We start from the raw sequence: 17,968 nt of genomic DNA, 5'->3' as shown, positions 1-17,968 counted from the left end.
GACATGTGTGGCTTTCCCAGCTCACACACGAGACAACACACCCTTGTTTGCATGATTTGCTCTCCCCTGTTTGTATTTTGAAGTCCTTGAATGTGTACATGGCACATATTCATATGAGTCATTAGCTAAAATATTAATAAAATATGTTAATAAATCATGTATTTTACTTCAGCAGAAGAGGACTGTGAGAAGGAGGTTCAGTGCTGAGTGTGTGGCATAAAGCTACTGAAGGCCAAGAAAGGACTATGGTGATGTTGTGTACATGTAAATAAATGTGTTCTGAAATGTTCTCAATGCTGAGAGAAAAAGTAATTAGTTTAGACTGGACCCCTGAAGTTAATGAAAAAAAAAATACATGTAACTGGGTCTCGATTGAGCAACAGGTATGACCCAAAATAAATTAAACTCAAATTTGCAGGATTTTTATTTAAAAATAGAATGTGGACAAAATTGTAATAATATTAGTTGTGTTTTACATTTGGTCATTGATATGAATGCAATTGAAACAATCCAAAAGCTTATCAAATAAAGTGAATGTGGACGAATGTCATGATAGGCATTGTGTTACGGTTTTGTATTTATGTTTTCATTTTCCACCTTTTGTTTTGAAATGTTTTCCTCCTTGTGTCTTCTCTGTTCCTTCTTCCTGTGTTTGCCTTCCTGTCGTTAGTTTCCCTGGTGTGTCTGATTGTCTGATTGTGTTCACCTGTTGCCCTTGTGTTTCTGCCTCCCTTACCCCAGCTGTGTCTTGTCTTGTGATTACCCCTCTCTGTATTTAGTCTTGTCTTCCCCTGTGTGCCTTGTCGGTTGATTGTTGGTTTTTCCTGTCTCCCTCCATGTCAGTCACGGTCAGTTTTTGTGCTACCTATGTGTTTCATGCCATGTTTTTGTTCAGCTTTTAAAATAAAGCTCGCTTTTTGTTTATAGACCTTTTTACCTTTTTTTGTAGTCTGCATTTGGGTCCTACCCTTTCCACGCATCCTAACACATTGGTGTCTAGGATATGTGACATGCAAGTTATTGAACAAAACTATATAATCTTTCAAAAAAGGTGTGCCACATAAGGCACTCTTATTATGGGCATAGTATAACAGAAACAAACAGAAACCGGTTTGGTGCACGGCTGTCTCGGTAATGTGATCACTTTGGGAGGGGGCTAGGGAAATACATTTTCATGTTTGAAGGACTATAAATTGGAAGAGTATTATTATCTACTTTATTGTATTATCACGGGTACAGGTCTACTTTCCATGCCTTGCCACAAGGTCCACAGCAAGTCACAATATTTGAGACATTGAATTGTGTGTGTTCAATTCAAGTGTTCTATAATCAACAGTATAAACATGCAGTGAACTCTGACTTAAAAGTAGTGCATAAAACTCCGGCTGCCTCCACTACCTCATCCTCCAAGTATGCCACCAACATTCTTGTCATAAGCAAAGCTTAATAATCATCTTCCTTTAATCTACAAGTATGTATTTCCCAAATTGTATCCAAGCGTAACTTTTGTACTTGACTTTTTCCTTCCATTATCCGGAGCTTTTTTGACACAGAGCAGAGAAATAACGTCAGAGTTTATCAAAGTTTTGACACTGTTTAAAGATTTAAATAGATAATTCAAGCGTTGCCTTAAGCTGCGTGATTGTTTTTGTAAGGACTGGGGCTGAGATTCCATGTATATGAATACCTACACTGTAATCCATGCACTATTCATCTACCTGCTGTGAGCTGTCATTAATGTCCACTTTATTTTGTAACACATGTAACTGGGTCTCGGTTGAGCAACAGGTATGACCCAAAATAAATTAAACTCGAATTTGCAGTATTTTTATTTAAAAATAGAATGTGGACAAAATTGTAATAATATTAGTTGTGTTTTACTTGTCCAGAATAGTATTACAATGTTGCATTCATTTGGACTCATTTGGTCATTCATATGAATGCAATTGAAACATTCCAAAAGCTTATCAAATAAAGTGAATGTGGACGAATGTCATAACATCCGATAGGCATTGGTGTCTGGATATGTGACATGCAAGTTATTGAACAAAACTATATAATCTTTCAATAAAATATCAGTTATCAAAAAAGGTGTGCCACATAAGGCACTCTCATTATGTGCATAGTATAACAGAAACAAACGTAAACAAACAGAAACCGGTTTGGTGCACAGCTGTCTCTGGGGTAATGTGATCACTTTGGGAGGAGGCTAGTGAGGGAAATAAGTTTTCCTGTTTTTAGGACTATAAATTGGAAGAGCATTGACGGGGTTGTCATTTTCCCTCCAGTTTTTCTCCCACACGGGTTATTTAAGGTGTGATTTCCTCTCTGTTCAAGATGCATTTTTATGGAGCTCTGATCCTCTTCATGACACTGTCTGCAGGTAAAAACAACTGATATATTGGCTTCATGTTGAAACACAAAGAAATGTAAGTTTTTTCTAAGTTATCATGATGGTGACCTGGAATTATGTCGCAGTAGTTTGATATGGCACATTCTTTTATAATGAATTTAAAGGCATGTATTTTTATCAGATTTAAAAATATTTAGTTGTGCATCCATACTTTGATTTAATAGACCTATTTTCAGAAATTGCAACTAAGCAAAAGTATTGGAAGCAAAATACATTTTTATTGTGATTTTGAGGATGGTGATAAAAAGAGCATTACATTATGTGTATCCTGAACAATGTTTGCCACTTTTCTCCATTTCTGTATAGTCTATGGGTTGAAATGCTACAGATGTGATCCAGGTGTTGTCTGCTCAACGGTGGTGACATGTGCTTCCGGATTTAACCGTTGTTTCAGCGCCGAGTACATGGGTGAGTTAGCACTTCAAATAGAGATCATCAGTGCTATATTTCTCTTCAATTGCTTGGTGGCTTGTTTAAACTGAGTTTCTTTATATCGCACCTTGCAGGTTTGAAAGGCTTTGGTTGCATTCCCAGCAAGTTATGTGTTGATCCCTTTAAGTGCTGTTCCCAAGACCTGTGTAACAGCGCCATGCCCGCCGGCAGCAGTCCGCTCCTCCTGCTGCTCTCCTCGGCCATCATCACCATCTTTCTCTGAGGCTCCGGAGCAGCTACAGCTTAACAAAATGTGTCTTCTTTTTTTGGAACCCTAGAAGAATAAATACATTTCCGGATGTATAAAAGCTGTAAATGAATAATAATAATAATAATAGATTACATTTGTATAGCACCTCATGCATCTCGACATTTGTTCAATAAAACACAACATTATGGATTATGTCATTGTTTAATTGATTTGTTCTGCATTTCACATTACTATGTAGCAACAGCAGTTTGTACGGTGGCTGAGAGGTGCAATCGACAATTACAAAGTGTGAAACACTTTAACAAAGCTTGAGACAAATTTACATTTTATAAAACAAATTTACATTTTATAAAACAAAATTACATTAGCAAAACACTTTTACCAAAGAAAAACCCATTTAACAAGATGCGAAACACTTTTACAAAGCTAGAGACAAATTTACAAGTGTCGAAACACTTTCCAGAAACACTTTAACAAACTAGAGAATCAAACCGGAAAGGGAATGCCCATCATACCAGAATTGATGTGCAAGTGATTGACACAAACTTAAGTTTGTTTTGGCGAATAGACCATATGGACCTTTATGGTCGTTAAACATGTTTTGTCCGTTCTGTGGAAACCACCTGGGCCAAGTGACATGGTTTTGCTCATCACGATATACTTTCTCTTGCGCAAGAGATACGTTCTCGTGCACATGAGAAAGTTACAGGTTCTTCAAGTAGGAAGTGGAGCTGTGCCTTTTACACACAGCCTTCGCTGTGTTTACCTTCATTAGACAGCTAAAGAGCGACTGCAGGCTGCTTTGTTATAGCCACACACACCTCTACACACACACACACCTCTACACACACACACACATTTCTACACACATCGAACTGCCCGATCATTACGCCTTATTATTCTATTTATAAAGGAGATGTCCGGTCACCAGGGCGTGTGTGTGTGTGTGACACTCGCATTTGGTCAAATCAGCAGCTCTTCATTTTTGAGTGCGCAATTAATCGGGCCTTTACGGTAATCGCCGAGAAGGGGCACTGACGTTAGTAGTATACTACAAGAGTAAAATAATGCATGTTTTTTCTGCTTTATTTGCGATACAAATTATTTGTACCATAAGTTCTTAATAAAACTGACACTGTTTGACTCAGTCCTAGTTTGACTGCTACCAACAACAAATGAAGTACTTTTACTGTGTACTTTTTGGGTAATACTCTCTCAAAGTCCCTTCCTGAGAACAAAATCATGCCACTTCTGCTATATTTGATGAGAGATAAAATGATTTTTAGCCATAAGTTCTTAATAAAATTGGTATTGTTGGACTCAGTACTTGTTAGACTACTACCACAAATACAATGAGGTACTTTTACTGTGTACTTTTTGAGTAATACTCTGTCAAACTCCCGTGCTGAGTACAATAATTAATGTATTCTGCTGAGGGATAAAATGATTTTTTGCAAAAAGTTCTACATGAAATTGATACTGTTGGACTCAGTCAGTACTAAGTACTACTTGGACTACTAGCACAAGTACAATCAACTACTTTTACTGTGTACTTTTTGATTAATAATAATACTACAATAGTACAATAATTCCTGTATTGGATATGAACTATGAATTATTGTACTCAGGACAGGAGTTTAACCAAGTATTACTCAAAAAGTACAGGTCTCCCTTGAAAAAGAGATCTATGATCTCAAGGGACCAATCTGCTTAAATAAAGGTTTGAAATGAAATGAAATGAAATGAAAATGCGCGATTAATTGCAAATGAAGAGCTGCTGATTTGACCAAGCAAACGCGAGAGACGGCTGAGTTGACTGCAGTGTTCCACTGCACTCCGACAGCACTGAGCACTACATCGAGATTAAGATTAAACACATTTATTTCATTTGGGAACACACACATATGGAGTTGGCCAGATGTGTGTAAATTACTGTTCATGGTCATTTGAAAACAAATGCCGGTGTCGGACACACACAAACACACCGAACACACACACAGAGCGGAACTGAGCACTCAAAATTCTTCCCAAAGGTCAAGGAATACCATGATCATAACACCAGAGGGAGCTCCACAAATCATGTAAAACCCAGATTTGGCACAAAAAAAGGGGAATACACGTTTCGCAATTATGCCACATCAAGGTGGAACGCTCTTCCCACAACTGTAAAGGAAAGTAAAACTATACTTACCTTCAAAACCTCTCTTAAAGAGCACCTTCGGGGGAAAGCATTGCAAAACTGGCCCCGGTAATGGTACAAATCTCAACCTGTCGTACAATGGACAGCTTCCCCCCCCCATCTATGTATATACTCGCATTTTAGACTCTGTTACTAACTGTATATCTGTAGACTTGGTATGTCTTAAATGTCCGGTTAGGATGTATTAGAACGAAATCTAAAATGAAAATTGTAAATAAGCCATCTGTATGTAAAAAACCACCTGTATGTAAATTGTAAATAAGCCATCTGTATGTCAAATATGTCTTATATGTCTTAAATGATATGATGAATTGGAAATGGGGGACCCTGATGTAAACAAGACGAAAGTCTTTCTCTGGTCTGCATCCCCTTAACAATTGTATGTTTTGAGCTGTACTGTACTGTACCCAATATACAAGCTGTTAATAAACTTTTCAATCAATCAATCAATCAATCAGCACAAACACACACGTCATGCGCCTTGTGGACCGGACATCTCCTTCATAAAACGAGTAATAGGGGGAATAATCAGGCAGTTTGATGTGTGTAGAGGTGTGTGTGTGTGTGTAGAGGTGTGTGTGTGTGTGTGTGTGTGTGTGTGTGTGTGTAGAGGTGTGTGTGGCTATAACCAGGGGTGCACATAACTGGTACGCAGGTACGCATGCGCGGCAACAATCTGAAATGCGTAACGTCACTTGTGTCACAACGCGCCTTTGCGTACCTGATAGGTCATCAAAACAAAAACACATATTTCGTCTATACGTGTTTCTTGTCAACACTCAGTGGAGTAAATTATTAGACCTGTCCAAAAAAAACAAAGACATTAAGCAGCCACTTTGTCGTTTCGCTCCCTGCAAAAATCTTCGGACTTTCTATGACTGATTGAACTGGGTGCTGGCTGTGCCGCGCAGGACATAACCGACGGACATGTGAAGCTTCACAGGAGAAAGAGGCTTAGATCACTGGACGACAGAGTAGGTCGCCGTGTGCACAGACGGGGCTGCTGTTAACGTCGGTGTGTACAACAGAATTGTACCAAAACTACATCAACTGGCTGCAGTGGGAGACTCCCCTGTGCACATTCTGTGCCCCGCGCACACACTGGAGAACTGCGCAAAATCAGCTGATCACAACGTTCACGCTCTGTGGTCAAGCTGCTGCAGTTTTATTTACAACAAAGTGGAGTAAAACACACAGCTGCCTGCAAACTTACTCAGGCTGTTAATGGAAGAGTTTGAAATCAGACAGGGTTAGGTGGATGAAGTGTTACTCAAGTAAAATTAGAAAAGTATTATCATCAACACCTAGTTAAAGTAGCGACAGTAAAAGTAGTCATTTTGCAGATTGGTCCATTTCATAATAATGTATATGATATGTTTTATAATTATTGATCATTAAAGTGTTTAAAAATTAGTTTGAATGACTTTGTATAGGCTACTGCAGGGTAGCTTGTGAATTTACTCCAGGTGGAACTAAAGTCTGATTTAAGACTTGATTATATTTCACATCATTCATCCAGATCTGTGAAGTAACTAAAATGTATTAACTACATGTAGTGGAGGAAAAGTACATGATTTACCTCTGAACTGTAGTGGAGTAGAAGTACAAAGTAGCATAAATTGTACCTAAGTACAGTACTTGAATAAATGTACTTTGTTACTTCCCTCCTCTGAAATCAGATATGACTACAAGTCATGTGATAATTTCTTAGTATTTGATCCTTCAACTTGGCCTCAGGAAATGCAAGGACTTCACAGTTTTGGCAACAAGTTTTGGAGAAAGCAAATCGGAGGCTTAAAAAGAGACAGGGAGGTGCATCTTCATCATCTAGCATGCAAGAAGTGTAAATAGAGGACAGTGAAGGAGACACTGAGGAGGACAGACTGCACTTATTAAAACCACGCTTCATGTGGGGTGAGTACCAAACGCTGTCTCCTGGTACTCATCTGAGTAACTCACTAAAAAAGTTATGTGCACCCCTGGCTATAACGAAGCAGCCTGCAGTCGCTCTTTAGCTGTCTAATGAAGGTAAACACAGCGTAGGCTGTGTGTAAAAGGCACAGCTCCACTTCCAATTTGGCGAACCTGTAACTTTCTTGTGAGCACGAGAATGTATCTCTTGCGCACGAGAAAGTATATCGTGATGAGCAAAACCATGTCACTTGGCCCAGGTGGTTTCCACAGAACGGACAAAACATGTTAAACGACCATAAACACACTCCTACCGTCCATAGGTACCGGCGGTATATCCGCCTAAACAAACTTAAGTTTGTGTCAATCACTTGCACGTCACTTCTGGTATGATGGGCATTCCCTTTCCGGTTTGATTCTCTAGTTTGTTAAAGTGTTTCGGCAAATGTTAAAGTGTTTCGACACTTGTAAATTTGTCTCTAGCTTGGTAAAAGTGTTTGTTTTTGTTAATATTAAATCGTTCTTTCTTTGGTAAAAGTGTTTTGCTAATGTCATTTTGTTTTATAAAATGTAATTTTGTTATAATAAAATGTAAATTTGTCTCAAGCTTTGTTAAAGTGTTTCACACTTTGTAATTGTCGATTGCACCTCTTAGCCACCGTGGTTTTGTCATGAAGCCATAATACGAAACATGGGTGACAAAACAGGACATAGAACATGAACAACATTGAGGAAATTAATAAATTATATGTAAATTGCTCAGAATTAATGAGCAGATCAGCGGACTAAGATGTTTGGACTGTTTAAATAAATTGAGTTACTTTTGATCAACAGCATAAATAAAAAGGCAGAAAACATTTGCTGAACTTCTCTATAAGGTATTCATCTATTCTACTGTAGACCAATAACATGTTTCTGCATGAAGCACTCATTCAATTAGAAACACTTCCCTTTAGCATGTTAAACTATGATGTGTCAGAGAGGATATACCCAAATTGACGAAATCTAAAACTTTGTATGTTTAAATATTGGCCAGTTAATTGATTAAATATAATCACGAAATCCCTTTACATGTATCAGAAACGTATTTCTTTCAGAAGTTAATGTAGTGTTTTTATGTTTAAAAACACATTTGTTATATTATTCCAAATAATGCATTTTTTTCATTTAGAAATGTTGCTAATTTACAAGTCAAAGCCAACGCATGTAAGCTTGGAACATGTATGACTATGGCACCATCTGGTGGTAGTATCAAGAAGGCAAGAACTCAACAAAAAGGCTCCTGATTTACAAAAATATCAGAATAATGTTAAAAAGATACTCTGATCCCATAACCAGGCACGTGCACACATAGACATCAAAGTGGGCTTGAGCCCCTGCCCTTTTTCTTCCTCCAGAGAAAGTGCCCTTTTTTCCCCCTTTTTTTTATTTTGATAAATGAATATTTATCTACTGCTGTTTGCGCACAGTTTCCCTTTCCAAAAATATATTGATTGAATACAAAATTAAAATATCAGGTCGGGAGATTAGACTGTGAAGCTCCGATGCTCTCTCTACCCTCCCTCCCTCCACGTCTCCTGCACAGCGGTGCGGACATCGGCAGTCACTTCAGACAGACAGGTAGCAGCACCTCCCACTTTACTGTCCCATGTTATGCCGGCTTTTCTTGGCTTGTCTGAAGGTGAGTGGTGATGAACAAATTACTAAACTGCCAGTGCCTCGAGTTTACAGCTAATTAGCTAAAAGACAATAACAAATATAGTTAACTAAGGTAGGCTACTAGCTAATGGATAAGTTAGCTCAAGGTTTAGCTAAGGCAATTTATCATGGGCAATGGGCATACAGGCTAAGCAGTAGCGTGGCGTGGGGAAAAAATTAGGGGAAGCCAATAATACGTCCTTTTTTTGGGGTGGGGGGGGTGGTCAATGTAACGCTGTAACCAGATGAGTGATTACAGCGCCCGGTATCATTTTACACACATTTGTATCATACAGATGCAGGACTTACACACGCCTGCTTTCTAACCGACAGGTCCGCACGCACTCTCCAGCCGAAACTCTAATAGGCATTCATTCACAAACTAAATCAGGAGACCTTTAAAGTTTTACGTCCGATTCGCTCCTTTTTTCCTCCAGTTTGGGCATTGGCCTGTCATCAGATTTAATTTGAGTTGCTGCTGTAGCGGAAGTTTAGTACAATTATTTTTGATTAAATACTCCAAATCTCCACCCTCCATAATTGCACTTGCTTCAGTTGCTTGCTACTTTCTAACGGCGGTGAGAGTGGTGCAGTGACGCTATCTATCTATCGATTAGATTTATGATTCGAAAATTATAAAAGTAGAGTAGACATGTGGATATTATCCGGCTGAACAAAACGTGCATTTATCAAACAGCTTCGTTTTCCACAGACCTTATCTCCAGCTCTTTTCCAAAATCCTATGGAGAAATCCCATTGCTTTTTTGTCGAGGGAACGCGAGCGCAGCTTACTTCCGGGTTTTAGGACGCGTCACTGCACCACTAAGTTGATGCGATTTGATTGGATTGTGAGGCAAGGGAAGCCAGCCGCCTCTGGCTTCCCTCCAAGGGAAGCCAATTTCGGCTGGCCTCCTCTCGCAACAGTGACGGTGCGTCTACACAGCAGCGTTAAAAAAATCTTGAAACGCTTCTGCCCATTCACTTTGAATGGGGTGACGTCACTTTCCCTCACTTTTCGCCGAAATGCATTGTGGGCAGGCGAGCGGAGATTTTCAGGATTTTCAGGATTCAAAGTTGAACAATGTTCAACTTTTGAGGCTGAGGTGGAAGCGTCAGCCAATCAAATCCCGTGTACGCAAATCTGACAGTTCAAGCTCTAGCCAATCAAACGGCGTGTATGCTGGGAGAGACATACCGCAGGTCATTTCCTCATATTCCAAAAAATGGAGGAGAAATTAGCGGTAGCGAATCAATCACCCGGTGCTTTATGACCAGACCTACCGGGATATAAACCGGAGGAGCCAGGCATGGAGGGAGGTGGCAGAGACAGTGGTATGTTTTTGCCTGTTTTGGGAGTTTATATCCAGTTTACTTCGGGCTTTTTTGCTTCGTATGTCGCGGGCGGGAGATTCATGTGATTGGTTGTTCGCAAAAAATCCCCAAGCTTCAGATACGCCCACCTCCAAGATTTTTTTAACGCTGCTGTGTAGACCAACCCGGTATCACGGCAAGACGTGAACATGTGACGATCTACCATGCTGGGAGACGTGAATATGTCACGGTTTCGTCCCTTCAAACGTGACAGTTACACGGTATTGTTAACATGGCCCAACCAGTGGAGAAATACCCGGAAGTGCCAAGCAAATGGTCTACCGCGCCTATTGGTCGGTTTTTATTGTCAAAATGAGATGTTTTTAATTTATTTTTTAATCGTCACACTTGATTTCGCCGATTTTCGTGTTGCCCTAGCTGGTCGACACCTCTTTTAGCAGAAACAAAGGCTATATTAATGTATTAAATCGATGTTAATCCATGTGTGTGGATCATAGACTGGTGTGGATGTGGAATTAACGGACGTGACGTGGTGCGATTGCGTTGCCAGGCAAAACCTAAACCCTAATTATATTTTAAAACATTTTAGAAGGCCTCACGAAATACTTTAATGTAAATTAAAATGTAAATGTGAAGGGATGTGTGTAATGTGGTGATTGACATTATTCACCCACGGATCTATGGGTTGGGGGTATTGTTCTGCACGGACATTTTAGTTAACCGGACTTACTGTTGATGTGAAATCCGAAAAAAAAAAATACGTTATACACCATAACGGTGCACAGCTGATATAAAAGGACTTGTCGTTTTTAAAGATATTACTGATTTTCTTTGAATATAAGAATGTAAATACTGAGTTGAGAGAATAGTCAGGGGATTTGGGTGATGGGAGACACATCTATGGATTCAGAATTTCAATAGCTTACTGTTAAATGACGGATATACCTTTCTGTCTGTGATGTTTTACAAATCAGATATTATAAGTAAAACATGTGAAATAATATAGCAATATCCTGTACAATTATGTGAAAACATGAATAAAACTACACATCTTCAGATGTTATACATACACAAGTGTCCTACACTAATAACACAAAGTTATTATGGCTGTGTGCACCGCCTAGTGGTTAAAGCACGTTATTGAATTAGTTGTGTATATGATATGTCAATGAACCTTAGAAAATCTTGAAATCTTGAAAGGGATATGCAAAATAGCCATTATATACAGTCTTTAATGAACTATTAGTAGAGAATAACGAGTAATGAATATACTTTATAGGGATCTGCAGATAAATGTTTAGTCTTCTCAAGCAGCAACTATCAAATATCTCTCCTGATTGTTGGCACTTGACAATCACCTTTCCCTGAATTTTACTCAGGTGTAACTAAAGCCTGATTTAAGGGTTGTTTATATTTCACATCATTAATCAGAATCTGCAAAGTAACTAAAATAAATGTAGTGGAGTAAAAATACCAGGTTAACCTCTGAATTGTAGTGGAGTAGAATTGCTGTTTTGTTTAGTAATGGATATTGAATATGGAATAAAGGTTTTGACAAGACCTGGTGTAACAATAATCAAAAAGGACATTAAAAGAGCTCCAGATGTCAATGATCTAAACAAAACAGCACACCTGAAATGTATATTTAAATACTTTATTAAGGGCAGTGAATTAGTTTTTTCTGTATGTTTTTCAAATCAGTGTTATACAGTAAGTGTCATAGACAGTGTTACATTGCTATTCTTATCCTTAAAATATATATAAAACAAAACCACTAATGATCTTTTTTTTTGGGTGTTTTACAGTTAATACTGTTTCTGCTATTGATGGTTTCATTTTTGTGAAAAATAATAAAATAATACAATTCAATAACGTGCTTTAACCACTAGATGTGCCTTTCTATCAGCTGTGCACCGTTATGGTGTAAATACAGCCTATCTACCAATTGGATCAAATATAAAAGTCAGCCGAATTAGTATTGATACTGCAAGGAGACGTATTGTGTGAAAATAAATGTAAGATGTTGTTTAATTGCTGATATATTTATGATCCACGTCACGTTTTCAGTTTTGGCGGCAGTGCTTCCTGTTTGTCCAGAAGTCTTCTCATCAGGGCTCTATAAATACAGAACTACGGCAGATATGTAATATTTAATGCAGCCGAACCGTGTATTACAATGCACGTTATGTGATGACCTCCAAACAGAAAAGTAAGCAAACTCGGAATAAAGTATTATTTTATTTAAAAAAATGTTTTCGGATTTCACATCAACAGTAAGTCCGGTTAACTAAAATGTCCGTGTGTGTGTGTGTGCGCGCGCGCGTGTGTGTGTGTGTGTGTGTGTGTGTGTGTGTGTGTGTGTGTGTGGTGTTTTATGAAATGTTATTGAGCATGATTAGAGGGACTGCTCTCTGTAATTGTTGTTATTATAAAATTAAAGAGCTTGTAATGTAACTTGAACCTTGAAACTATGCTAATGGTGCACACTATAATAAGGCTGCATGGGGAAATGAAGCTGTAATATTAATAAATTGAATGAAGAACACGTGGGGGCGGGGGATGATGGTAGTTAGGTTATTGCAGGGCAGAAGAGGTGGCTGTGGATGTCAAGTAACTAACAGCTGATAAGTTATTGGAAGTGTGCATTTTGCTGAAAGGAGAAACAGAGGAAGAATGTGCATATATGCTTTCAACCTGTCACATCCCATTGGAGAAAACAATGTAAACAAGAGCAGTACATAACGAACATCTACAGCAATGGTCCATCCTCTGGGGACTGTGAAAGCCTTAACCAAAGTTGTTTAAAATCCAATCCAATTATTGCCAAGATATTTCAGTCGGGACCAATGAGGTGGGGTCAAGATAAGCACTGGCTTAGCACTGCGATAGCAACAGGAGCCAGATGCTTCAATGATTTGCAAGGGAAATGTAGTCTTTTCTTACTCAACAAAGTTCATGTAACTGCTGGAGTATCTAATGCTACTGTGATTTAGATTAAACTAACAAACAGTGGGCTAATGTAAAGTAGTTTAAGTGTGCTTGACATCCACCAGCTGTAACAACTAAATGCTGTTGTAATATCATATGTACATTTAATAATAAAGCTCTTTTAAAGGAATAATTTAACCTAAAAGGTATACTCTTAGATTTTGTAAAACCAGATCAAGTAAAATAAAAGATAACATTTAAAAATTAAACTTCACTTAGGTTTTAGAATATGAATAAATGCTAGATGCTGCTGTAGAAATAAATGCAATATTTTTTTAAGTGCTTTAAATTACATAAAAGAAACATTGTTTGCTACAGTATCTGATCATTGTGGTGCCTGCTTCCTGTTTTGGAAGGGGAAAAAGCAAAAATTGCCAAGCAGGAAATATAATAATACAAATGAGTGATCCAATTTGCATCACTATCAACTGATCATTTTGGTGCCTGTCTATAGCTCCATTACACATGTCGGCCCAATCCCAAACGGCCCCCTACACCCTATCCCTACACACTACCCCTCCGTTTGCGCGTTCGCGCGGAGGGTCCACCACATTATTAAGTGCTGTTCCAAACCAACGAGTGTGGAGGAGGAGTGGGTTATCAAGACATCAAACAGCGAGGGTGTTTCTCAATCGCGAGTACGCTTGCTTGGTAGCACATGTCTGCCGAGCATCTTGCTTCAGAAGCGAGTCAAGAATACTTCCTGGCATTCGGAAAACGAAGTGTGGAACACGCTAGCAAGTGTGCAGGTGTGCGTCATATGAGAGGCCCCGCCTTACATCTTCCGCCACAGATTTGGGGAAATTGGTCCGTGCGCAAAGCATTGTGGGGATTTTAAGACCGCGAAGTCTACTCATGTGCAGACTCGATATTTCTCCAAACGGAGTACCGCTCGGTAGATTTCCAAGTATACTGGAGATTGGAACAGTACTTCGGCGGCACTCGATGACGTAGTATGCTTGAAATAGTGGCTCTGAAGCAGCTTTACTCGCGATTGAGAAACACCCCCAGTCTGCATCGGTGCTGACTGTAGACCAGTCTCTACCTGATCGGTCTCAACGCTGTGTGTGTCCGTCAGGAAACACGCTGTTTACAAACAGTTCCAGCAAACATCTACTGATAAATTGCGATGTTAACAACCTCATGATAACCTCATATTTTTTTAACTTAGGATCATACCTGTGTTTAGTCTAGAAAATGGTAAATGTGTGCATTTTATTATAAAGTTGTGTATATTTACAGACTGTTGCAAAAACTAAGAAGCTTATAAAAATCAGGTTTAAAACTAAAAGAGCTTTACAAAAAAGTAGCACAATTAAAGATGTTTGGAGTTTTATTTTAGTTATTAATTGTAATTGTTTGTCTAAGAGATGCTGATTTGAAACCGTTGTTCCAACTTTTGTTACGAACTCAGGAACTCAGGGTATAGGACCCAATTGCACGACCCAGGAGACAGAGGTAAAGTATTTGTAAGATACTTTATTTTCAGATAGATGAACAAAATAAACACTATCAAATCTCTGGATGAGATGACAAAAAGAGAACAAAACAAAATCGCTCGCGTAGTGAGGAACAAAATATCTTGACAACAAGAAGAGCATAGATCTGACCTATGAGACAAGACGAACTGACGAAGAACACATGGGAGACAGGGGAATTTAAACACAGGATAACAAGACACTTCAAACTTCTTTTATAACCTCCTTTAGCTTAGGAACCACTGGACCTCCCTTTACGAAAGGAGAGGAGAAAATGCTGGCCCACAATGCCTTGCAGCCGCAGCATTTGCCGTCACACAACAGCACCGAGAAATTATATCATGAAAGTTACGGTGCTTATTAAGCTTTTTAAAACGGTAACTTGCCAAAGTGCTTTGTTTTGAACGTTCATCAGTATTATAATCAAAAAGATAAATATGAAAGTTAGTTTTTACTGAAATGATCAAATAAAGTCAACATTTCACAGTCTTTACTGAGCTGTGTGGGGTTTGTTCAACTTTTAAAATATGTTTGAATGGTGATATACACAGTGATAGATTTTAAGGACTAACGTTTATAATAAATACATTTGTATTGATTTTAAGATCTTTTCATACAATAATACGTATTGGGATCATTTGTATTAATGTGGACCGGAGGGAGAGGGTGACGAGCATAAGTTTCACTTTCCTTTTTTATTTCAATTCCAACTTTGGTCATGAAGAAAATGTTTATCTGTTGTCCACATTCATAAAGCATAAAACAACAGCATCAGAGCACGGTGCAGAGTCTCTAGATGAGTTTACAGTAGTCCCTCGTTAAAAAAAAAAGTGCAGTCGGATTCTCTAAAGTACCGCAGTCTCTTCTCCTAAATCCTTTTGAATTCTCCTATCCACTATCCCTTAACCCCGTGACGTCTCACACAGAGGTCAAGGGATAGACGATAGGGATAGACGTTAGGAGCTGATTTTTGGACTATTCGACTGCAACCTCGGACATTCTGTTTCGCTGTCAAATATTTGACATGTGTGGCTTTCCCAGCTCACACACGAGACAACACACCCTTGTTTGCATGATTTGCTCTCCCCTGTTTGTATTTTGAAGTCCTTGAATGTGTACATGGCACATATTCATATGAGTCATTAGCTAAAATATTAATAAAATATGTTAATAAATCATGTATTTTACTTCAGCAGAAGAGGACTGTGAGAAGGAGGTTCAGTGCTGAGTGTGTGGCATAAAGCTACTGAAGGCCAAGAAAGGACTATGGTGATGTTGTGTACATGTAAATAAATGTGTTCTGAAATGTTCTCAATGCTGAGAGAAAAAGTAATTAGTTTAGACTGGACCCCTGAAGTTAATGGGAAAAAAATACATGTAACTGGGTCTCGGTTGAGCAACAGGTATGACCCAAAAATAAATTAAACTCAAATTTGCATTATTTTTATTTAAAAATATAATGTGGACAAAATTGTAATAATATTAGTTGTGTTTTACTTGTCCAGAATACATGACAATGTTGCATTCATTTGGACTCATTTGGTCATTCATATGAATGAAATTGAAACATTCCAAAAGCTTATCAAATAAAGTGAATGTGGACGAATGTCATAACATCCGATAGGCATTGGTGTCTGGATATGTGACATGCAAGTTATTGAACAAAACTATATCATCTTTCAATAAAATATCAGTTATCCAAAAAGGTGTGCCACATAAGGCACTCTCATTATGTGCATAGTATAACAGAAACAAACAGAAACCGGTTTGGTGCATGGCTGTCTCTGGGGTAATGTGATCACTTTGGGAGGAGGCTAGTGAGGGAAATAAGTTTTCATGTTTGAAGGACTATAAATTGGAAGAGCATTGACGGAGTTGTCATTTTCCCTCCAGTTTTTCTCCTACACGGGTTATTTAAGGTGTGATTTCCTCTCTGTTCAAGATGCATTTTTATGGAGCTCTGATCCTCTTCATGACACTGTCTGCAGGTAAAAACAACTGATATATTGGCTTCATGTTGAAACACAAAGAAATGTAAGTTTTTTCTAAGTTATCATGATGGTGACCTGGAATTATGTCGCAGTAGTTTGATTTGGCACATTCTTTGATTATGAATTTGAAAGCATATATTTGTATCGGATTTAAAATTGCTTTCTTAAAAATATTTAGTTGTGCATCCATACTTTGATTTAATAGACCTATTTTCAGAAACTGCAACTAAGCAAAAGTATTGGAGGCAAAATACATTTTTATGGTGATAAAAAGAGCATTACATTATGTGTTTCCTGAACAATGTTTGGCACTTTTCTCAATTTCTGTATAGCCTATGGGTTGAAATGCCACACATGTGTTGGAGGTATCGGCTGCTCAGCGGTGAAGACTTGTCCTTCCGGATTGAACCGTTGTTCCAGCGTCGAGTTCTTGGGTGAGTTAGCACTTCAAATAGATCATCAGTGCTATATTTCTCTTCAAATGCTTGGTGGCTTGTTTAAACTGAGTTTCTTTATATCGCACCTTGCAGGTTTGAAAACCAAGAGTTGCATGACCAGCGAGTTATGTGTTGAACCCATTAAGTGCTGTTTCTACGACCTGTGTAACAGCGCCATGCCCGCCGGCAGCAGTCCGCTCCTCCTGCTGCTCTCCTCGGCCATCATCACCGTCTTTCTCTGAGGCTCCGGAGCAGCTACAGCTTAACAAAATGTGTCTTCTTTTTTTGGAACCCTAGAAGAATAAATACATTTCCGGACGTATAAAAGCTGTAAATGAATAATAATAATAATAATAATAATAGATGACATTTGTATAGCGCCTAATGCATCTCAACATTTGTTCAATAAAAGACAACATTATGAATGATTATGTAATTGTTTAATTGATTTGTTCTGCATTTCACATTACTATGTACAGCAACGGCAGTTTTGTCATGAAGCCATAATAAGAAACATGGGTGACAAAACAGGACATAAAACATTAACAATATTGAGGAAATTAATAAATTAAATTGCTCAGGATTAATGAGCAGATCAGCGGACTAAAATGTTTGGACTGTGAGTTACTTTTGATCAACAGGTCAACACAAGCATTAATAAAAAGACAGAAAACATTTGCTGAACTTCTCTATAAGGTATTCATCTATACTAACAGAACTACGCCTATATTGCGTACAGCGCCCTTTTTTGTTGTTGAAATAATGGTTTTTAGAGTGCAATTATAGGTTTTAATTTTGTATTTGTGTTAATTTAAAATAAATCAAACTCCCAAAAAACGTATACAGCTTCTGTGTGCTTTTATTAACATTGGCATTT

At 38.3% G+C, this 17,968-nt stretch overlaps 1 protein-coding gene across 1 annotated transcript; it reads left to right on the top strand.

Moving 5' to 3' along the window:
* Positions 1 to 16,499: 16,499 nt before the first annotated feature.
* On the top strand, positions 16,500 to 17,764 carry LOC117472914 (three-finger toxin MALT0070C-like). Its single transcript, XM_034118361.1, has 3 exons — positions 16,500 to 16,651; positions 16,987 to 17,088; positions 17,185 to 17,764. Exons 1-3 carry the CDS (start codon positions 16,606 to 16,608, stop codon positions 17,331 to 17,333), a joined length of 297 nt encoding a protein of 98 aa, XP_033974252.1. The 5' UTR covers positions 16,500 to 16,605; the 3' UTR covers positions 17,334 to 17,764.
* The last annotated feature ends 204 nt before the right edge of the window (positions 17,765 to 17,968 follow it).

This window comes from Trematomus bernacchii, unplaced genomic scaffold (genome assembly GCF_902827165.1).
Source record: "Trematomus bernacchii unplaced genomic scaffold, fTreBer1.1, whole genome shotgun sequence".
Classification (NCBI taxonomy): Eukaryota; Metazoa; Chordata; class Actinopteri; order Perciformes; family Nototheniidae; genus Trematomus; species Trematomus bernacchii.
The sequence above is the reverse complement of the archived record's forward strand: the minus strand, read 5'-3'. Positions and strand labels throughout refer to the sequence as shown.

Bases quoted from the DNA above. Each gene is read 5' to 3' on its own strand.
- LOC117472914 (XM_034118361.1), top strand. From the start codon at position 16,606: ATGCATTTTTATGGAGCTCTGATCCTCTTCATGACACTGTCTGCAG. The intron at 16,652-16,986 runs GTAAAAACAACT...ATTTCTGTATAG, and splicing joins CTTCATGACACTGTCTGCAG to CCTATGGGTTGAAATGCCAC. The intron at 17,089-17,184 runs GTGAGTTAGCAC...CGCACCTTGCAG, and splicing joins TTCCAGCGTCGAGTTCTTGG to GTTTGAAAACCAAGAGTTGC.